A 23,910-nucleotide genomic window follows, 5' to 3' on the forward strand; every position below is an offset into this window, starting at 1 on the left:
GTATGGCTGGCATAGACTTTCAGATACCTTTGAAAAGCAAATTTCAAATGCTCTAGAGAAGGGGGTGGCTGTCTGAATCAGACCCCACCTGGCAAACAAGCACCTTGGTTTCCTGACAGCAGAAGCCTGAGAAGTATGTGAGCGATGCAGAGATCAAAGCAAGACTTGGCAACACGCTGGCATCCTGCTTTCATGAAAGACCAGTAGCCAAGTACTGCCTGCTCAAAGGGTGAATCTATGGAGAGGCACAGTGTGAATTGCAGGCTCTGCAACCTGCCTCTTCAAGTTCACAGCATCCCCACCTGCTACCAGGCTCAAACATATTCAACTCGCTGTTTTTGTAGGTCAAAATGGGCAACTACTGGCAATTTCAAATTGTTTAACCAACAATTTGTGTCTTTAACAGGTCACTTAACCTCTGTGCCTCTGTAAAATAGGGATGACCATTACCACCACAGAGTTAACATGGTAATTAAAACAGCTGACATTTGTAAAGTTGTTAAGAGTAGGAAATGCATGACAAAACCTTAGTGCTGGTGTTGGTGAAGGAAATCCAACTTAAAGAGACAGGTACTTTGTGTGCCTTTCCTTGTTGCTGCTCCCTTTGCAGCACCACAGCCCCACAGAACCAGAGGCCCAAGTGACCAGTGTGGTCTCTGACCTTCAATATGGGGCACTAACTGGATGCTAGACATGACTGGCAGCTTACGCATGACCGAGCTGCCCAGAAAATGTGAATCCCAGCGACTGCTTCTCTTCTTTTGCTGTCATCTTACAAGGCTACCCACAGTGAATAACCATATGACTGACCTACCATCTCCACCACCCCAGCTCCCTCAGATTCCCTGGGAGTTGGTAACCTCTTAGAAACCATAACAACACTGGCAAAAGTATGGGCCACAGCCAGGCAGCCTCAGGCAAATCCTGCCACTTTCGCACTATGGAGCACAAGTCCCTGTGGCTCTCAGGTTCCCCCTCTTCCAACAGTTCTTCTAAAGCAGTGGTTCTCAATCTACCTAATGCTATGATCTCTTAATACAGCTTCTTATGTTCTGGTGACCTCCAATCATGAAATTATTTTCATTGCTACTTCATCCCCATAATTTTGCTATTGATATGAATCCCAATATAAATATCTTATATTCAGATGGTCTTAGGTGACCCCTGTGAGAGGATTCTTTGACACCACCCCCAAAAGGGGGTGTCAACACACAGACTGAGAACTGTTGATCTAAAGACTCCATAATCCAGGCTCGTCACCACCAAGAGCATGTTTCTCCCTCCTTTTCCTGTTTTTCTACCAACATCTCTCAACATTCTATCTCTCTTCACCTTTTAAATTTTAAATTAATTGTGCATGCCTGAACACACGCATGCCACAGTACACACGCCAGAGAACAACTTTCTGGAGTCAGTTCTCTCCTTCTACCTATATGTGGCTCCTGGGAACTGAACTCAGGTCATCAGGCCTGGTGGCCAGGTGTCTATACTTGTGAGCCACCTCACCAACCCTTCACTTTAACTACACTGTTTTCCTGATAAAGTTATTTGCTTTAACGTTTGAAAAGAGAGAAGGTAGACTAAGAAGATGAAAGCCATTCACAATCTCATCACAAATGAGTGGCTGTGAAGGTGGAACACTTGCTCTAAAACTTGGTCAAAAAAAATCAATGTCAGCTTATAGATCGATATTTACAATCTGCTTTTATTCTATTTACAGATCTTTCTTTTTTAACAGTTAGGTTATATAATATCCCACTACTCAGGTAAACTGAGCCTTCTATTTTATATCCAGGTTGTTTGTAGTACTTTAACTGCAAATACTGCTGAAATGAACCACTTTTGTTGTTTTGGTTTTTGATTTTTCAAGACAGGATTTCTTCATGTAGCCCTGGCTATCCTGGAACTTCCTCTATAGTCCAGGCTGACTTTGAACTCAGAGACTTGACATGAATACTCTTATTCATAAGCCACTGTCTGCACCTCATTGTTTCTGGAAAACATGTTCACTGGGTTCCTATATGGAACCCACAGAAATATTTTCAAGATTTTTGCATAGGCTGTCAAACTGATTTCTAGGAGGTTGTCAGAAGGCAGTCTCTCCACAGGCGAGTGTGGCCCTGTGTGTGTGTTGCCTCACTGGGCTCTTCCTTTGTGCTGTGCATTATTTTTCTGATACTGTTTTAAGCAAAACAAGATTTCCCTGGTGCTGATGGCCTTCACTTTGTAAGCATGGCTGTCACACTAGCCTGGCCTTAACACGTGTTATCAGGGGTGACTTCCCACGACAAAAACATGTTTACTTGGCAGAGTTACCACTCTGCCTGCCAAGCTGGCCTGCTTGTCTAAGTTGTGTCCTGAAGTGATAACCAGAAAAGACAAAGTGAGGTAACACCCTCTCTGCTGTCCTGGAGCCCCTGGGTGTGCCTGACACCACTCGAGCTGCTCTGTGGCCTATTCATGAGCCCAGTGCAGTTTCCTTCCACCCAGCTCAGCAGGCACACCTCTATGGGCTCTATCTTTTCCTTTTAAAATCAGAGATTAAGTTATGGATAACAGTATGCCTGGGAATAGACAGAGCCTATAGTAATAAAGTTCAGGAAAAGACCTATGGCACACAAGAGTGGCTCAAACATCAGAAAGACAGAAGAACAGAAAAAAAATATTAGATAGATAGATAGATAGATAAGACAGACAGACAGACAGACAGACAGAGCAAAGAGGCCAGGTGTTGGATCTAGCTTTGCTCTAGGATCCTAGTACACGCACAGGGCTTTGTGGGACCTTGTCCTTGTAGAGCCCCTTTCTCCTCCCCCACTACTGATCCTTGACAAATGTGCTGAGAAGGTGGGCAGCTGGTAGTTTCTGGGATTGGGAATGTGGGTCTGGTTGTATAGTGGATCAATGCTCTTAAGAGAATCCAGAGAGGTAGAGACTCCCTAGGGAGGTGGAGTCTGGGAGGAATTAGATCAGCAGAAGCAACTGAAGGGAAGAAATAAGGTTCCAGTGCCAGGGGTGGGCCACCAAACAGAGGCTCTTATCCAGGACAGGCCTCCAACTACCACATCAACATGGTACAATAAATAAAGAACTGACTAATTCTTTTTCCTTCTTATCCACTTTTTAATGTATATGTACCTGCCATACATGTGCAAGTGCCCACAGTGGCCAGAAGAAGGCATCATGTTTCCTAGAGCTGGAGTTACAAATGGTTTTGAGTCACAGAACATGTATGCTGGCTTGCAAACTGGGGTCTTCTGGAAGAACAGCAATTATTCTTAACTGCTATCTCTCTGGCCCACCATTCACTTATTTTATAAACTAAATACTGACACTGAAATGTCTTTATGTGGTCAACAAACCCTAAAGCGGATGGACATCTATAAGAACCAAGCACCTGGGATGTGCCAGCGGAACTCTGGAGCAGACACTGAAAGGGCCTGGCAATGAGAGTTCTGGCTTAAAAAGGACCATCAAAAAAATCTGGAAATCATGTGCTGCAGAGTCTCTCACCAGCACATCCAGTCTGGGCAGCTCCCGAGCAGGCTTACCATGTTTTTGTTGTCCTGTTTGTTAATGCTGACCACAGACTCCTTTATTACAATGTGGGTGATTTCAGGGAAATAGGAAAAATTGTTCCACTCTTCCCGGAGTTTGTTTCTCTCATCGTCCTTCTTGTGTTTATTATATTCCAGTTTTTTCCGCTTCAGTTTATTTTTTTCCTTTTCAACAGGAACAACCTGATAAGATAACAAAAGTGACAGGATTTGGTTAGCTTTCTCATTTTCTGTTGACAAAACGTTAGTGCTTCTAGCAATTTCATATAGGGCAAAGGCTCAAAGAAGAGAAAGCCAGCATGCCTGGAGTCAGAGAAATGCAGGAAATCATGGGCTTACAAATAACAGTAGAGCCCTTCCAAAGAGTCCTGGGATCTGGTTCTCCAAGACTCCTTGATGAGCACTGTGCATGATTTATGGTATGCATGCTGATGCTGGAGAGGACTTAATGGACGTGTACCAGCCTCAGACCTCCTCAACTCCAGACTGACTGTGCCCAGCCAGACAGCAGATCTTCCCAAATACAAATGGTCAAAACCCAAGCTCCTCCTGCTGCTAACGTTTTGACTTTATACTAGTGCCTAAGTGAGGCTTCAAGAGATGATATGAATTCCTATCAACAACTGACACCCTGAAGAGTACAAGCCTGCACAAAGTTATCTAGCTGACTAGCATGAGCTCTGCATGACAGATTCCACATTAACTTCCTGACATCTCTGAGCCACCATTTCCCAGCCATAACATATCAACTTTTAGTATCAATCTTCATGCCTATCTATATGTTAATTACTATGCAGAAAGCACTTGGCAATTTGGTATTGTTATTTTAGTATGAGAATAAAGCAGGAGGAGAAAATTAATCTTATATTTAATATTACTTGTAGTAATAACTATGCAGCTACAGTAATTCAGACAACAGTTATTATTAGCCAGGTTTGGTGTTAACACACCATCTAGCTCTCTCAACAACCATATGAATCAGATATAGTAACTGCAGTCAGCCAATTGATTTCTTGGTTTCCACGTCCACTGAGTCTGTGTGCACAGATTCAACAGCCAATGAGCAAAATGTCAGGCCTGTAATATTGTGTATGTGCCACAGACTCTTTTATTGTCATTATTCCCCAAATAGTGCAGTGTAACTATTTATGTAGCATTTACATAATATTACGTATTATAAGGCAACCTGGAGATAACAAATGTATACAGAAGGTTATGTACAGGTTGCATAAAAATACTGTATCATTTCCTATGAGACCTGAGCATAGGCAGATTTTGGTACCTACACAGAATCCTGACCAATACCTGTATCCAGGTACAAAGAGACAACAGTATCTCCACTTGACAGATGAGTCCTATGCACCTACTTGGGTAGAATACCCTCCTAAGGACATTTAAATACAAGGAGTGGAGCTGAAATTTGAACATGTCTCCTTATATTTCAACTCACGTTATTACCTCATTTGACAAAGACAAAGGGCTAAAGATGTCACTCAGCAGCAGAGCGCTTGCCTAATCATCAGACCCGAGATTTGATTCCAGCACTGTAATTACAAGTAAAAGTGAGGGATGGGCCTGCAGCATGCTCATGGCCCTTGATTTGACCCCCAGTACAACAAAACACTCAATCAAGCTTCATAACACAAGGGAGTTATCTATTTCATGACGTCAAAGCCTGCCTAGGTTCAGTTTCTGCCTCAACTGTGCCACAGTTGTGTTGTGAGTTATGAGTGGCCTCCAGCTGAGTTGATTTAATGTAGCCTACAAGGTGAGGCTATGGAAACAGGTGATTCTGACAGGCTCAACAGCACATTCCCTGATGACACTGGATATTCTCTTCTTTTTCATCAGACACCTACACCCACTTACGTTTGGTTTCTGCCGCCACTGGATCCCAAGATTTCCAGTCACCATGACTTCATAGAGAACATTGCCACTGTCATTCGAATGGCACCGACTCAATTCATTTTCTGATGAAATCAGTAGCATAGAAGTCTCAAATATTTCAGCTCCATAATGTTTTGTCAAAGTTTCCAAGGTAGCCAGGTATTTCACCTTCAGATCATGTGTAGACACACTGCTGTCACAGATGGTCTTGTTGTTAAATTCCTTCAAGAAATCCTTGAAAACATTATTTATTCGCATCCTGGTAAGAAGGTTCCTCTGTCTGATGGATTTATTCAATGTTTCTGGAATATATCGCTTGTAGCTAAAAGAAAATAATTTTTTTTACATATACAGGTTAGCAAGAAATGATTAGAAATCTGCTTCTATGACTTTCCTTGTATGAAAAACTGTGTCTATTCCCAGAAGAACATGGATATGAATGGCTGTGAAGAGATAGACACAATTCTGACAGAGAGAGTGCATGGCAACACGAGTTCCACAGATGCCAGTAGAACTGGAGGCCCTGAGTCACAACACAGACAGAAAAGCTGAGTCATCTAGATTTCTGCTTGCTAGTTCAGGGCTCTGTGCACATTAGAACACTCAGATGCACTGGTAAACTGAGCATTGGGATCATGTTCACATCTGTAATCCTATCACTTGGGAGCTGGGGTAGAGGTAAGAGGATCAGGAGTTCAAGGCTATCCTCAGTCATAGAGAGAACTGCTTGAGGGTGAGTTAGAATGTTCTGAAAAGCATCAAGCTGTGCCTTAATCTCCTCTGGGGATTAAGACATTCTATGCTGCCTGCCTATCTGCATCCTGTTCTTTAAAGATTATATAATTTCTTATGAAAATGATTAAAAACTCAGAAATGTCAAATACAAAACAGTATCTACCATGTGACTGTATCCCAGTTTGTTAAGGGGATCCACAAGTTCCCTAAGCTTTGTTACTTATCCCAGGCTCTCTAGCAATCAGATCTCAACACATGGCCATGCTAAACAGGAAGGAGACAGTCTGAAAAAGATCATGACTAATACCCCTGAAAGGGCAGGTTCACTGGGACAAGCAAAGGTAAACTGGCCCAAAGAATCCCTATAACAATACTGTGGCATACTGTGAATTCTCAGACCAATCTTCAGCAAATAGTACAGTTTTTCTCTTAAAAGTAATGCAACAGAATTACAGAATAGTTGTCAACTTACTTAAGCCATCCGAAAAAAATAAAACACAAAGAGCGAAGGTCACATAAAAGTGCAAAAGCAGCGACTTGGAAAGTATCTAATCACCCTGCATGAGGAGCGACTGGATACTGGACAACACAAGGAGAAATGGAGATCACCTCATGACATGGACATACCACTCTCATAAACAATACAGACACAAATAACTCTCCTTTCATACTGGAGCGGTGGACCTGGGGGTGAGCCCCACTTCTGTGGTACTTCAGATGGAACTAGGAGATCAAGCATGCTAGACGAGAGCTCTGGCATTGTGCTGTATCCTTTGTAAATAAGCTGTTTAAAATGGGATTGTCTTTTCTTTTCAGCCCTTTTTATTTTATTTTTTTATTTGAGACAAGGTCTCATTATGTAATCCTGGCTGTCTTAGAACTTGCTGTGTGGACCAGGTTGGCCTCAAACTCGAGAGATCTGCCTCTGCCTCTGCCTCTGCCTCTGCCTCTATGCCTCTGCCTCTGCCTCTCTGCCTTTGCCTCTGCCTCTCTGCCTCTGCCTCTCTGCCTCTCTGCCTCTGCCTCTCTGCCTCTCTCTCTGCCTCTCTGCCTCTGCCTCCCAAGGGCTGGGACCAAGGCATGTGCCACCAGCCCAGCTTGTGTTATCTCACAGCTCATTGGTGAGTGAAAGGATGATTCAATTTCAGAGATAGGTTGAAATTACACAGACAAAATATTAATCTCAAGCCACACTTTAATACAATTTTCTGTAACAAATAACTGACCGTCCCTTCTATCAGAATAGCTCCCAGCCCACAGAGTGCAGATTAAACAAGGCGGTTCCACAGTCAGCAGTGTCCCCGTGGGAAAGACAGAAGTATGGAGGGCATGCAGATCACTCATCTGCCTGGATATTTCACTCTAGTTCACATTTCTGAAATTATTAGTTAGCATAAAGCATATCAGGTCATAATTTTAAATGTATTACTCAGTACAAATATTCAAAGATTTGATTCATGCAGAGAGATGTCAGAAAAACAGTGCGACAGTCAAACAAGATATATGAAAGCTTATAAAATAACATTACAGGTAGGTGAGATGGAACACGCCTGTAATCTCAGTGCTTGGAGGTACTTGAGGTAGAAAGTACATGAGTTGGAGGCCAGCCTGAGCTACACACAGCAAAACTGTACTTCAAAACCAATATCCCTAATCAGTACCAGGTGCCTACAACCAACTCGGGTCATCAGGAAGGCGTACCTGATGTCTTTGGGAAGTTCCGGCAACTGCATCTTCTTCATCATGGCATAGTGGGAGATGGCCAGGACCGCCATGCCCAGGCACTCATTCTCAATATCATGTCCGTCTTGCTCTGTCTTGGGGTCCCGAATGGGAGCCAGGCATTTGATCAAATCATACTGTCCCTTGGGAGCAGAGAAGAGAAAAATTGAGTCACTACCTAAGCTGCAGGAGCCACCATGCTGACCTTGAGAGAAGGGCTGGCCAAAATGCCATCCAGCAAAGAGAGGCATCTGTGTGTCTCCAGGATCAAGGCTGTTTCCACTAAAATGGAGCACAAGGCAGCTAAGAACTATGTTCTCCCTAGATGACTTCATTCATTTAGTGAGTATTTACTGAGTACCTGTCAAGGTGCTGGTGAAAAGCACAGATTCACAACCCTCTCCCACTTCATGGGGCCTCTAAATAAACAATGCCTAAACACTGTGAATATTGGTTCTCAACTGCATCAGAGCAAGGCAAGTGACACTGGGCTGACAGCATTAATTTCATAAATATGTACTATTATGGGTTTGGAGACAGGGGAAGGAGTTACATTCCACAGAGCATCATTACCACAAAAACATTAGTTTGTTCCACTTGTATTATTCACATTTCTAGTACAGAAGAATATCACGGGAGTACACTATCTCACAGACGGAGGGAGGAACATAGCATTACACAAACCAATGGGGACTTTACAAACAAACAAACAAAAAATATGTAAACCTGGACTAAAACCAGCACCCACAGCTAGCCTTGTTCAGAGCAATGATGAGCAGTGCGGGCTCACACTTACTAGCCGCTACCCTCACTGCCAGACACACGAGTGAGTTGTTCCTTTACTTCACCTGAGTCTTCACACCGGCCCTGCCAGAGTCCCACCAGGGGAGGATCTAACTCTGAGCACAACATCCGGCCCACTCTGAAGAAGAGAAACAGGAAGCTCTAATGTTCTAACATTTGCTTGCAAAAAAACGGCGAGTCAAATCCAGGAGAGGCATAGAGTGCTGAGCTGAGAAAAGCCCGACCCCGACTCAGGGCGACCCTGACTTTCCTCAACACTACCACAGCCCACCACCCTCTGCTAGGAATTCCCATGCGAGGAGCTGAAAGCCAGGCAGCCTTCTATCCAGGCAAGGGCTGATCTGGCAGAGCGGCTTCTACTGACTCACTTTCCCTGAAAGCACTTCTCAGTTTCACTTTACTGTTATGCTTTGTTTTGTTAGGGTGAGATAGGCTGAAGTTCTTTCTGTCCATAGTAGGAGGTTTTTCTTTCAGGTAAAGCAAGGTCACTGGCCATTTCCACAAAGTTTTGAGAAAGAACAAGAATTGATACCAACAGTACCGGAGGAGCAGAAACATCGGATGCCGAGATCTTGGAAGAGGAGGGAGAACCTGACTGTGAGCACTCTATCCCTACCTCAAGCAACTGACACTGAGCCTTCCGCAGGTGAGACTACAACAAGGGTGAGGCCATCGATGAAGCAGGGCAATCTCCTCCTTTCTTCAGCAAGTTCTCCCGACTCAAGCCACTCCACAGGCCCTATCACTAAAGTCTGTCTCTTTCTGCTTTCTTTTTGAAGTCAGAGTCTCATTGTGTAACCCAGACTGACTTCAAACTCACAACATGAGTCTTTAAAGTGCTGGGATTACAGCATTTCACAAGTATGAGATGCAATGTCTGACCCTCATGATTTTCTGTGCACTATCTATGTATCATTCACAAACTCACTGTTTCTTTTTGTCTAACTTGAATATTTAACAGGGACACACAGAAACCATATTGTTTCATCCAAGTACCCAGTGTCTTGGCAAATACAACTGTAGAAAGCAAACAAGACACAGACACCCAGGAAATAATGTTACATCAATGACACCCAGTAAATAATGTTACATCAATGAATTGATATGAAGCCATTAAGGATGAGTCTTTCTGAGACAAGATCTCACTATAATCATGGCTCTGTGTGTGTGTGTGTGTGTGTGTGTGTGTGTGTNTGTGTGTGTGTGTGTGTACAGACCAGGCTGGCTCAACTTTGCTATAGTTCTGCCTCTGACTATAAAATGCTGTAACTGCAGGTACACATCACCATGTCCAGCCAGATCACTATTTATAATGGATATCTGAAAAATGCAAAGGAAGATGAAAATAAGATAAATGAAGAAGCGGTTTATAAATAACATGGGCAACATGGTATTTCCAAATGCAGTATACATGGTGAAATAGAAAATTGACATTGAAATCAGGAAACGCTGCATCAAACATGCTAGCTATGCCGGAGCAATGCAAGTCCAGGCACCTCCAGCCTCTCTTGGCCTGGCTGCTACCTCACTTCCCTTCAACGGCTCCTCTGTGCCCTCTCATGTAGAATACAGCTGATAAGCAGTGGTAGAGAGCAGGGGAAAGAAAAGTGACTGGCGTGGAAGGCTCACAGCTAGGAGCAGATGGCCTTCCCGTCACCTGGGCAACATCTGAGAACTGGTCCTCAAGTGCCACTAAGCACAGCTGCACAGGGACTCGGAGCCCCACAGGCCTCACACTCCTCACAAACTTTACATCTCCTGGCTCAAGCTCCCTACCTGTGCAAACAGATACTCCAGTGAACTGGCATCGAGGAGTGGGGTTGCTTCTGGAACCCTTTTCTTCTCATAGCCGTTTTTCTGCTTCTTTGGAGAATGTCGCCATACGGACTGTTCATTGTCATTGGTTCCGTGCCAGTTGGTAAAATAGAACCTAAAAGACAGTATCACAACGTCAACTGTGGTGGAAGAGTCCCTAGACTGCTCGCCTGGGAGAGGTGTCTATCTAGAGTAGCCTTTGCTGAAGCTGAACTGCCCTGAGGAAACTGAAGATACAAGCCTTGCACCCTCAACTCTCATCACCCTGAGCCAACATCCCTTCTCTCTCTTCCAAGTGTGCCGTCACAAGGTACCTCAGCACCGCCCTTGGGACAGGAGGATAAAGTGATGTCCTGGTTGGTGGTCACAGTATAATTCTTCTGACCTACATAACGCCTTCTACCTTCCTAGGTGAAAACACCACCTGCTGCCTACATCTAGCTGCTCCTTCACAGCTCTAGTTCTGCTGGGCTGCCCTGCCTGAGCTCTCTCCACTGTGGTCCTACCACTTCTGAAATCAAGCTCTGTCCTACAATCAACACTTAATACAGTAGTGTTTCTCAGTCTCAGATGGCTGTTACTGAATTGGTGATGTATTTTACAATGAGCAAAGCTTCAAAAGAGAAACACAAAATCATCAGGTGTGGAGACCTGCTAAAAGAGAGCAGCACTTTCCCCTCTACTCCTACTCCTAACAGCAAAACCTGCAGGCAGACTTCATTGTTTCCTCCGTGCAGATGAGAAAAACTCAAGCTCACCGAGGTGAGGTGGACTAACCCTCTAAGCCTGACTCACAACTACTTTGGCCTGCTACCTGTTGGGGAGACAGAATGGATTCTACGCTGTCTGAGAGTGGCTGAACCAAAGTGGCCCAGCTGTCTTCAGGCCACACACTCAGCTCTGTCTGAGGCTCTCTCCCAAATATGCCAGTAAGTTGACAGAAAAACAGCCATTTCACTGAGAAGCCATGAACAACCCCTACCCTAAAGAGCCGCTATCAAAGTCTGACGGCAACAGGGCGAGCACAGGACAGGGAGGGCTCCCGGGCATGGCCTCTGCCCTCTGAGTTCCCTGCCCCACAATAATACAAAACAACAGGAAGTGGGACACATGTCACAAGCAGAACTACACTGCAGAATTCACAGGCCCCACATACTTCTCTTTTCCTCTATAAATATCTGTCAAGAGTTACATTTCACAGCTTGACTTAAGCTCAGTTTAATGTGATTAAAAATAAAACATACACATTTCATGGATGCCTGATGATACGGTGAGCCCTTAACACCATGTTGAATAGGTAACTTGTCCAGGATAACGAATGCCATACTAGAATTCCAACCTTTTGATATTGCAGTATAACATTATCATCTACAAGTGTGTTGAACTACCCTCATAATTATCCTGGATGCACACTCCTGCAGGCTACAGGTTGGGCATGCTTGGCTCTAGAACACAGGTGGCAAACAGGTATGTGGATGAGGCAAGACACTTCTGCAAGAACAAGATGACTGGCTGAATTAGCTAGGAAACAAACAGGTACATTTTGGCACAGTGTGGGCAAAGTGAGAGCTCCCTGACAACAGGCCACAGCTGTCTAGCCCAGCACCAAATCCCCAGAGCCACAGAGCAGGTGCTAAGTACGTGCTAGATAAACAACAAACTCAAGGAGGAGTGGTCAACATGGGCAGGACAGGATGGAACTATTACTTTAAAGGTAAAAAAAACAGTGTTGTAGCTTTCCGTGGTTATGCACAGCCTGTCTTCTCTGTAGCTCATGAAAGGAACTGGGAGACTGACTATCAGTGTCTTGCATGCAGAAACAACCACAAGCTGCACAAACTACACCAGGTCTCCAAAGCAGATGGCAGACTATCTCCTTAATTTCCATATATGTTCTAGGAGACCAGATTTCAACTGGTAGGACCCAAGGGGATCCACCAATGCTTGTGCCTATGTGGGCCTGGGCCCTATAGTACTCTTCACAAGGAGAACAGAGCACAGCAGGAGTCAGTGAAGCTCCACTCTTCCCATACGCAGGAAGGAAGTGACCCACCTGGCCAGCTACCAGGGCCCTGACTGCAGAGCACACAGGCCAGGTACATTCTGGGTAGATAAAAACCATGTGAGGACCACAAGCATTATGATCAGCATGGCAGGTTCCCTGCAAGCTTGCTGAGAGAAGCACTGAGGACAGGTACTCTCTGAACCAATCCAACCTATACACACTCCTTCCTCATCCATCTGGGACCAAATACCTTAACACTGGAAAGCAGGTTCAGTGGTGGTGCTTGCAATTCCAGTATTTGGAAGGCTTCTGCAGGAAGACTGCAAGTTCAAGGCTAGCCTAGGCAACTTGGCAAGCTACGTTTGGGGGGAGGGGGGAGGTGGTGCTTGCTTCATCAGCACAAATAGTAAAATTGGAACACTACAGAGATAAGCATAAATCCAGTGCAAGGACGAACTGTTCCAGACTTAAAAATAAAAGATGATTACCAATATTAAAACCGTAATTGCTAATAAAGCAAAACTAGAAAAGTAACATACCACCAATGCCTGGCTCTGTATACTGGTGCTAGGTGGGATCCAAACCCAGGCCCTCACAAACACTTCACTAACTAGGCCAGCTCCACATAACATAAAATTCTCAAAACCTATCAATTTACTGCGCTTACTGAACTTTATATACGTAAGTCCTGATAATACAGTAACAGTTAACGGAGTGGGAGTGAGTGAGTGCAGTGTCCATAGAGCACAGGCACCCTTTCTGGATGATGGGGAAGGAAGGAGAGAACAACACACCAGCCATATAGAACTTGACAGTTCCCGAGAGACACCAGAGATGACTATACATTCTTGGTTTGCATTTAAATTCTGGACTTGATGAGAAGTTTTTTAAGTTTCTACAGAATTTTACTGAAGTCGGTGATTGTCACTTGTGGTTTTTTTCCCTTGAAAACAAGTAAAGAATATGGCTGTCTTATATTAACATACATCATAAACAACCCTCCACATCATTAAGTGAAAAGAGAAAGGCATGACTAAAGTGCAAGAGTATTTCCTAAAATAGAGCTGGGATGGCTCTGTGACTGTCACTAGACTTGTTTTCTTGCTGCAACTTCTTCAGTGGTTAGAGTACCAGCTCTCAAGCTCTTTGTAGACCGTTCCACCACAAATGTCTACACTGAGGGTGGTATCTTTCCCCAGCTTCAAAGAGGCTGTGGTAACAAAGCAATATCCTGTTAAAGCACACTGGCGGGTATAAAGTCCAGGTGACAGAACTGAAGTCTCTGTGGACTTCCTAGCAGCTAACAGAATGGGGAGCAGCTAAAGGCCACATGCAGCCACGAAGACAAGCACCTGCCACACTACCAAGATGGTTCACTAGGTGTGGAACTTCACCAACTCCTTTCTCATTGGAGTCCATCAGCTTTTCCTCTGGAATAATGGGAGCGTTGAGTCAGGCAAGCTTGGGTCTTTTGTAAAAGCTAAATGCTGCCATACTGGACTGTGATCTAAGTAAAAAAGCCTACTGGAAAAGAATTAGACCTCAAGGGCATGTCCCTGTCTAAATTTCTAGCTGCACCTCCATCTCACAGTTCTGATCACAGAACCAGCCCCAGGCTGTGGGAAGTAAGATCAGAGTGAGAAAAACAAACTAATATAGTGAGAAGGCTCAGCTGGGAGGGCTGAAGGGTCCCCTATGACCAGGTAAGGATCTCACAGAGCACACAGCTCTCCCCACAAGGTGAGAACCTAGATGAATGCCAAGAGAGTTCAGCCTCTCAGACCGGCATGTGCTACACAACCAACACTTAACGAAGGCGACACTGGAGTACTATGGAGACCCTAGAGGTTCTGGAAGGTGTTTCTAGGGTGACCTGGCACCCTCTTAGCATCTGAGCTGATCTACTGCCTTAACCATATTTACACAGATCAAGGTTCTTTTCAGAAAGGGCCTAGCCTACTTACTAAGCATATATTAGCTTGTGCTTCACTGCCATCTAAAATGGTTTCATTCCCACATACACTTCCTCAATACACTTACAAAGTCAAAAGTGTGTGTGAATGGAAGTACCAGCCGTCTATGTGACCTTGGGACATTTAACAAAATCTCTGATGTGGGAGAAAAGTGAACTGCTCATCAGAACAAAAAGGATAAGAGCAGAGAGAGCCCAATGTTGTCAGGAGTGAATCAAAACAGCACTCTCCGGGAGGAGGGCTGCGCATTTATTGCTGTTACCTCTTCAGATGGTAGACAGAATGCTTCTTAGCCACAGCCTTTAGTAGGAAACATTCTTATATCACAACTTAGTATATGCATAGATATTTCACACCTCAGTTTTAAAATACAATGACCTTAGAATATTAGGAGGGTGTGTCTGTGTGTGTGTGTCTGTGTGTTTAGTTCTTGTTTCTTTCTTTCTATTGTTTTTCAAGTGCTGGTTATAACCCATTATGTTAAACCTACAACCATGACTCACTGTGTGGAAAACTGTGCTAGAAGGCTTGAACTCTATCTAAAACAATCCTCATATCATGTTTATAAAATGTGAGAGGTGATCAAATTCACTCTGACTGACACTGCAACACGGAAGATGTTCCTTCTTGAATGAGAAACAAACAAATAAAATAACTCTAGTACTTCTTCCTAAGTGACTCGGGGCCCCTAGCCAAACACTGTCCCAGGTAACATGAGCAAGTGACCCTCTGACACCAGCTTTCTGTGCTATACCTCATGCGGTAGTGGAGCCGGAGAGACATTTTGTCATCCACAGTGATGATTCGGTTCGGAGCATACCAGAGCTTGGTGCTCTCATCGTACAGGGCGAAGAGGTTGTGACAGAGAGGAGAGATACCTGAGAAGAGAGGACATGGCTAAGTTACAGCAGATGCACTTAGCCATCTGTTCCCAAAGAGCAACACACAAAGATAAGGAATTCTCTCATGCAGAAACAATCTCTGTCGCCTGCATCCCCTCACGGCAGATGCAATTCTCAGCTATGTTCACTCAGGGGATTTTAATCATGTTAATCGAGAATCACAGCTCCCTAGGAGCATGTACTGTGGCTCCTGGCAAACCAAATTAAAGACATTTAAAAATAAAATGATACAGTTCAGTTCTCATTACAGGAGTCTTACCAAACTTGGATTAAAAGAAAAAAGGGCTATCTCAGAGGCCCACGGAATCCATCTGACGTGCTCCTTTTAAATCACAGCAAGGGGAAAGACATCTGAGGAAGGCAGGGATTCCTCAATCTGTTCCCTACAATTTTAAGCAATTCTGACACTGTGATTATGCATTACATATGCAAAGTTGTTTCTGGCCACCATACAAACTGCATATTAGAATAAATAAACAAAGTGACTTTGTCAGTGATTAAAATGTATTATAGTTAATATTTAAATACACTTAAGTACTCTCTACACTATCATGTATTTATTCACATTAACTAGCAGGAAGAATTTTTAACAAAGCTGGCCCAATAGTGCTCCGCCTTCGCACTCCACTATTTGTTCCTTTAATAATAACCAGCATGGTGGGGAAACCAGATTAGGAAATAAATGCCTTGCTTCTGGGCCTATCAGTAGCCAAACAATGAAAGCTAAAAGAAAAACTTTATGACAGTTAGGTGAAAATGTAAAGGAAAGCGCACTGCCCCCACACCACTTACTGCAATTACCAATGAGAGCTATAAAAATCTATAACATTCAGTGTTTATGTATTTTCAAATTAACAGAAGAGTTACCATCTATTCTATACACACTGGGCTGAGAAACATATACCCCTACTGTCAGATCCTAACAAACTACCATCTAGCGAGAGTTACTTAAAAATATGGCCTCCTTTTCCCACATTACATAGAGCTCAGTCCATTTCATCCCAAGTAGTATGAGGGTAGTAAGAGCCTACCATATTCTTCCCCTGTAACATAATCACCCTTCTGTTGGTGTTCTGGTATGTAAAGCACTTTAGGCAGAATGATGTGTATCGGGAAGTAAATGAGGCCTCCAGACAACCTATGTTACTAGCAAGATCTTAAACTGACTACAACATTCCCACAATGTTGATCTCAAAGCTAAAGGCCTAGACAGAGCATGGCCCAGGCTCTGCAGCATCACAGCAAGTTAACCTCATCACCATAAGTAGATCTACTACAATCCTTTCTAAATGGCTTTATTGGAATACAGTTTACCACTATAAAACCCACCTGTGTATATTCCAATGGACTTCAATAAACTAATGTGTGAGATAGGTGGCTGCTTTATGGCTGTACTTTACTTTCCATATAAAATTAGGTGGGTGAACACCATGCACCTCCATGCTGGAGGATGATGAAAGGAGATTTATTCTGTTAGGTGCTTTGGTCTCTCACATTAGCAAGGTAATGGGCTAACTTTAAGTAAAGCAAGCCTCGCTTTTTTTAAAATTAATTTTTAGGTTAATATACAAAGGTGTCAGCATGACATTTTCCAAACATAATGCATTTTTATAAACCAATCTCACTTTTAAAAGGATTGTGTCCCTTTCACGATGTAGCAAGACCAAGCCATGGGGCAACCCTAAAATTCTCACTTCAAAGAGGCAGAAGAGACCAGGTAAGAGGAGAATGGGTCAAACTCAAGGAATCTGAATGCTCAGCGGTAGGTTAGGAAACAGAACTACTGAATTGATACGCACTTGCACAGAACCTCAGCTAGTGTTGATGTCATCCCAGTTACAGAGCTGTGAGAGAACAGATACCTGAGCTTTGGCTGGATGTGATGGTAAATACTTGTAATCCCAGTACCCACTCGGTACCAGGAGGAATACAGCTTTGAGGCCAGCCTGGGCCATGTACTGAGTTCTAGAACATCCTGAACTATAACATGAGCCTGTCCCACAAGACTGAGCCTTACAGAAGGCAAGGATCATTCCTTGGTATTCCATAGCTGTCTCGTTAATGATAAAGGAGAAATACACATTACAGTGAGAAATGAAGGTCCAGGATTAGGAAACAAAGCAGAACTTCCAGTGGCTTCCAGAACTCACACCTTGCTCTCAGCAGAAATAAAAAGAGGCAAGGCTCCACATGTGCTTCTCCCAGTGTCCCAGTGCAGCCTCCCAGCCCTGCAGCCAGTACTCACTGCACTCCTGGGCGGCCCTGATGCACAGCTCCTCGGCTGTATACTCTCCGCTGCCCAGGCGGAGGGGCTCCCTGTCCAACAGATAGAAAGTCACCTCCACTCCTGGCTCAGGGACCACCTGCTTCACCTCAGTCTTCTTGAAGCTCCTCATTTTAGCACAGAACGCCATGGCATTGCAGTCCTCTTTTATATTTAGATACTGTTGGGAAAGAAGAGCAGACAATGTAGTCATTCCATGTGCTGTTTGCTATGGAGGAAAGCAAGCAGGCATCTGTGGGAGTGGATGAGAACTTCTATGCTTTTCCTTTCTGAATACCGAGGCCAGACTTAGATGAAACCATAGAAATAATTAGTTATGCACAGTAACTAAGCAGTCAGACCATATTCTCAACAATCAGAATAATCTTAAGCAGGATTTGAATTATGTTCTCTATTTGCATAATAGCTGTAGTTGGAAGCAGCTCTCCTCTGGAGTCACTGATGTTAAAGGACTGAATATTGCTGCCTCTGCTGGGATCATGTAAATTATAAGCAACCAACAGAAAGAATTAGTCTTTCCGGTTTCAGTGTTTGTTCATATCCTCATCTGAGGCACTGTACACAAAGTGACTACTACTTAGGCACTATAAATCACATGGAAGGGTCATGAAAGTTGATGACTGGGGACAGGTCCCTGTCACTGGAGGGAAGCAGGAGGACAAGCATCTCATGCAAGGCAAGACCCACAGGTAAGCTCTTTGCAGGAAAACCACTCACTCACAAGGCCCTCAAAACAAGTGGGCCAGGACTAAAGTAGCCGTCCCGGACACAGAGTCCAGTCAAGGGCAACAGAGGAAGAGAGGGGAACCCCACATATCCTTGCAGCCCTTGCCCAACACCAATGACCTCCCAACCATTTTCCTGTCCCCAGAGTATTTCCTTCCTTCCTGCCAGCCTCAGCTTCACTTGAGTGCCCAAGTGTTATCTCAGTAACACAGATCAGACCCTCCTCTAGTTACTCTTTGTCTACACACTCCTGATTGGCTGGTCCCTCACTTCTAGTTGCTTGAAACCCAGGCCACCAGGCATCCTGTCCCTTCATGCCACCCATTCTTCCCCCGTGCTGTCCCTGCATATAATGATTCCACTAGTGAAATACACTTGCCTCTTGCCCTTCATGGCAAAGTTCAATCTTCAGAAAGCAGCCCACACTAGCACTTCCATCAAGATTACTCCACTGAGCCCCAGTTGTACCCTTAAGCTGGATGTCATCTCTCCTGTGCTCCTAAAGTTATCACACTAGCCACAGATATTATGGCCATTGTATTCATACACCTGTGTGTGTGAATCTCTGAGCATAACAGTTGTATTTATCTTTTATACCCAGGATGAAATAGAGGCCTACTGTGGGCACTTGGGAGAGGATACAAGGAACTCCCCAAACATGAGGAGTCCTACATAGTATAACCTGTCATAACTCTCAGCACCAAATCCATTTGCTTAGTCTATCAGCTGTCGTGGGGTTAAAAAGCGAGATAATTTAAAAGGGGCACCATCCAGGTATTCAATTTTAATTTATAATATCCCAAGTAATCTAAAAACCAGAATCTACTTGAAATCGGGCTGAAGACTAAGCTAATGACTTACCCTATAGTAGGCAAAAAGGCCCAGCACTGAGTCCCTACATCACACTGAAAAACCAAGATGAAAATCAACTGTGTTTTAAGCCTGCTTCACAGTGTAAGGCAAAAGAAACCTCTGTCTTAGAGATTCTTTGTAGACAGTGCTATGAGCAACAGCAAGAAAATGCCCAATGATAACTTCTGAGAAGAGAGGGTCTACTATACAAGGTATCTCTCCAGCTGCTGGAAATGTAGATACAAAGCTACATGACCAGCACTGGATGACTCCAGTGAAAGAGAGTAACAGGTGTACAAGGGGCCTGTGAGTAACAACTCCCACTGAAACCTAGAAGAATAGATGGTACACTGGTAACAGTGTAGCTATCCTGGAGAGGTTACAAGAGATCTTAACTTTACTTCCTGGACCTTTTGCAGTGAAGAACCAACACTGGGAATGAATAATATACAGACAAGACAGACAGGTCAGAGCACAGTTCTACAGGCTGAGTGTCACCGTTTAAGGCCAGGTGCAATAGTGTAACCATAATCACTATACTAGGTAGGCTGAGGTGGGAGGATCTCCAGTTCATAGAGAATGGACTTCAAAGTAAGGCCCTGCCTAAAAGAATAAAGAAAGAAATGTGCATACCTGCATTTATTCGGTTGTCCAGTGTCCCTGAAAGCAGACTGGATTTTCTTCTTTACCTTCCAAAGCCCATTCAGAGCTGATCTAGAGACAAAAATAAATCAAATCGGAGGTTATTAGATTTGAAAATAAGAAGGTATTTTCACTAAGGAAAGAGCAGAGCCCATCCATGTAGGAAACTGCACTTAGAAGAAAGGGATAGGCAATGACTAAGAGACACTAGGAAGGCAGAGACAAGGAAAGAAGGCAGCACGTTTGCTTCCCCGTGTAGAATGCCCTGTCCTATGAACAGCCACCCACGCCTCTCTCCTGATGCCAGGAGTGACAGTGCAGGTACCAAAGGAGCTCATCCCTTCAAAGTTTCTTTGTCAATAAGCAGCTATCAATGTACAGACTCAAAGTTGACTTCAATTTACTACTTAGAACATTTTTATCAGAATCTGCTTGTAGAAAAGTACAGCTCTGGCCAGCACATGGCAGAGATAGTCGAGGAAGCAAGAGATGATGGTGGTTATCAGCAGTCTCCATCATCTTACATCACCACCACGGGAAACAACATGAACAAAAACCCAAAAGCAAGAGAGTACAACAGGACCTGTTGTCTTCCTCCCACTCATTTGGTGACAGGCTAGTGATAGTAGAAGAATCCTTCCTGCAATGGCTGAGGCTTTAGTAAAATTAGATGGTGGGGGCTAGAGAGATGGCTCAGTGCTTAAGAATATTTGTTCTTGCAGGGGACCTGGATTCAGTGCACAGCAGCACCCACATGTGTCATATAACCATCCATAACTCTAGTTCCTGAGCATCCGAAGGGAAACACATGATGCCTAAATATATACTCAGGCAAAATATCCTAGCCACAAAACATAAAATAAGTTTTTAAAATGTAATAACCAATAGGCCAGGCAGAAAATTTTGTGTGTAAATTTTAATATGACAACTTCTGTTTGGCAACTAGAATACAAGTACCTTCAAAAATACTGAAATAACAAATCATTTTTCCTTTAGCTTTAAAAAAGAAACGACAATACAGGACAAGTGCTTGAAGACTACGAGTAGATACACTGTTTCATGTGACATTAGAAAATAACTAAATGATAAGTCTGTGCTTTGTGCAGAACCAGGGCTTCAAAAGTCATAGTTAGAAGTCTTCCATTCACTTTCCATGACTTTCCATGTCATAAAGTGAACTAACTAGGAAAAGAGCAAGTTGGTCCCTGCCCATGTGGAGCTTATCACCTGCAGGAACAGTAGAACAAGACAGAGAGAGAGACAGACAGACGGCATACACAGTGTGATACAGCCTGGGGCTCAGGGAAGCAGGAACACAGAACTGAAATGTGATGGTTGGAGTGAGAGTGAGAGTGGAAAGGCCAGAGCACCAGCAAGTGAAGGCAGTCTGAGCAGAAGCATCAGCACGTGCAAAGGCCTGCAGTGAGAATGCTCGTCTAGGGAAGCCTGCATTATTCCTTTTCACACTGGGCATGGGCAAAACTTGCTAAGGGCACAGCTGCATGCCTTTACCAGGCACAGAACTCTGCTTTCAAACACAAAGAAGCTTGCCTTAAACCAGGAAAGGCTCATAGACTCGGAGCCCTTTAGAGCGGAAGAGATTTTACTAGTCCCACCAGGCCAATGTTCCTTCTATTGGGGCTACTGCATAGACATTTTCAGTACATAAAACTTTTTAATTTGTACTATTAGCCCATGTAGTACTTAATAAGAGTCAGAATTTCTCTGGGCTTCACACAAGCTTTAAGGCCAGACTAAAGTCACTAATCTGCTCCTACAACCAGGATGCCATGACAACCTCTAACCATGCCAAGAATGCTTACCATTCTTCGATATCTGCTGCAAACAGCACTATCCAGAAAACACTATCCGAAACAACACTACTAGTGTAACACATCTGCAAGCTAACTTCCAGTGCCGCAGCTCAGATCTGTGAGACAATCTGAACTCCAAGAAACAAGGTTAGCTACAGGACTCTTAGACAATACACAACTTACTCTGACATTTTGCATGCTGAATTAATACAATGAACCCTTAGAGAACTGACATTCTAATAATAAAAAATAAGTCACACAGCATTTAAAAAACATGCTCAGACCTACACTAAGCAACTCAAGCATAACACTGTGGATCTACTTTCAAGAAAGGATGGCTGACCCTATTCATGATAACAAGTCATTTTGGTGTTACATTTGTACAATGGCTTCATCCAAGAAACATGTCAAAATAAGCCAGGCTCTGATTTGTAGAGAAAGCAGAAAAGGAGTAAAATCATTCATTGGCTTCGGAAACCAAGTCAAGTTTCTCACTACAAGAGAACGTCTGCTGTGCCAGAAACACAGACCAGCAGGAAGCATAAAATATCATTTAAAAGACACACTTCACTGAGAACTTCAAATAATTGTCAAGTTTGGAAAATCAAACCAATAAAGATGAGCAACCCATAGTGTTTAGGTGAAAAGCAGTGAGCTCATCTGCCTATTATACAAGCAAAGATTTAAAAGAAAAATAGCCTTCATTCAGTGACAAGAGAGTTACTGTGCTGGTATATGCAGGAGAGAAATCAGACACTCTAGACTTCCCGGGTTCTTTATCGCCGTCTTATGTATGTGGCAAGTATCTCTGATAGTTTCTGACAGATGGATGAGTAAAGCAAACAGAACAGTTTTGTGAGTCTACACACAGCCAACTCAAAACCACTTCCAAACAGGCAAAGTTCCACAACTTCTATATGACAATCCACATAGCTCCTGAAGTTTTAATATTTGTATAAGGGGTACAGAGACTACTGAATTTTAGATGGAAGGCAAAACAGAAACTGAACTAGACAGTACTAATGTTCCAGAATGCTACCATCAAGTGTACCTGAGCCAAAGACCAATGCCAGCTTTGTCTAGCAAAAAGACTTGAGTCATAGCTAAAATCAGTGATCAAAATCTGAACAAAACATTGCATGTCCTAGGTGATTTCCACTAAAGATACTATCTTTCCAGGTGCCATGGTATATGCCTTTTAACCCTAGCACTTAGGAGGCAGATGCAGGAGTCTATTTTTGAGTTAGAGTCCAGTTTGGTCTAAATACTGACTTTCAAAAAGATACTATCTTAGCTACAGTGAATTATTTTAAGGAATCAAAAACATTTCTAAAGCAGAAAATATCAATATAATGTTGACAAATTCAGAGAAAATGAAAAAATATATACATAATTTGAATACTCCAGGCTGGGAGCCTGCTGAAAAGAACGCGGAATAAACAGAATCCTGGTCCCACACTGAGGAATAGTCTGCTGAAGGTTAAGTGCAAAGGCTGGAGCTCTAGTGACCTGAGTGACTTGACTCTGGCTTCCCTGGCAAGTTACATTCTCGATATTCACAGTACATGAAGAGATAAAAATAGGACTTATCTCACAGGACTGGCAGGAGCTAAATATCACAAAACAGAATTGAACTCTCAGGAAACCCTTGATTTTGACCATAATTTCTGTTCATCTGATTATGGTTATGGATACAGTCCTGGTCAAGGAGGAGCCCCAATATGCACAAAGTGACTTCACAATCTATGACAGAGTAAACCACTGGAACTTCAATCTGTAGAAAGTCTGAGCTATGTTGGGCTAATCAGTGTGAGTGACAGCAGTCCTAATGTGCAGCTCTGGATTCAAGGACCTTGCCCTTTCCACAGGGCAAGGAATCGCCCTTCAGTCACCACCACCCTGTCTTCTCTGGCTGTTTAGTAGTTTTCAATCTAACATCGACCCCGGACACTGATCTCATTGCAAGTTTTCTAAAGGTACTGTCAAAAAGAAACCATCAAGCTGGGTGTGGTGTCACAGGCTATAATCTAGCACCCAGGAGGCTTGGAGGATTGCACATTCCAGACTAGCATAGGCTACAAAGTAAGTTTGAGGGCAACCTGGTCTGTACAGCAAGACCCTGTCCCAAAACAAACAGGACCAGCAAAGTCATTAACAGCCCCACCCTGACTATTCGCCAGCCCACACCTCCA

The 23,910-nt window shown here is 43.6% G+C and overlaps 1 protein-coding gene and 1 non-coding gene across 2 annotated transcripts in view; one reads left to right on the plus strand and one right to left on the minus strand.

Annotated features, from left to right (window-relative positions):
- Positions 1-23,910, minus strand: part of Jak1 (Janus kinase 1) — a 114,370-nt gene that overhangs the window by 23,289 nt on the left and 67,171 nt on the right. Inside the window, exons 2-8 of the mRNA XM_021199851.2 lie at positions 19,896-19,976; positions 17,646-17,844; positions 15,253-15,376; positions 10,482-10,635; positions 7,881-8,044; positions 5,427-5,766; positions 3,552-3,740 (exon numbers count right to left, since the gene is read on the minus strand). Coding sequence (XP_021055510.1) covers positions 3,552-3,740; positions 5,427-5,766; positions 7,881-8,044; positions 10,482-10,635; positions 15,253-15,376; positions 17,646-17,844; positions 19,896-19,901 — 1,176 coding nt within the window. The 5' untranslated portion in view covers positions 19,902-19,976. The remainder of the gene's footprint in view (positions 1-3,551; positions 3,741-5,426; positions 5,767-7,880; positions 8,045-10,481; positions 10,636-15,252; positions 15,377-17,645; positions 17,845-19,895; positions 19,977-23,910) is intronic.
- LOC115064274 lies at positions 12,908-13,011 on the plus strand. Its single transcript, XR_003844118.1, has one exon. It is a non-coding gene; the product is annotated as a U6 spliceosomal RNA (small nuclear RNA).

The sequence above is a fragment of the Mus pahari genome, chromosome 6 (assembly GCF_900095145.1).
Source record: "Mus pahari chromosome 6, PAHARI_EIJ_v1.1, whole genome shotgun sequence".
NCBI classification, from domain to species: Eukaryota; Metazoa; Chordata; class Mammalia; order Rodentia; family Muridae; genus Mus; species Mus pahari.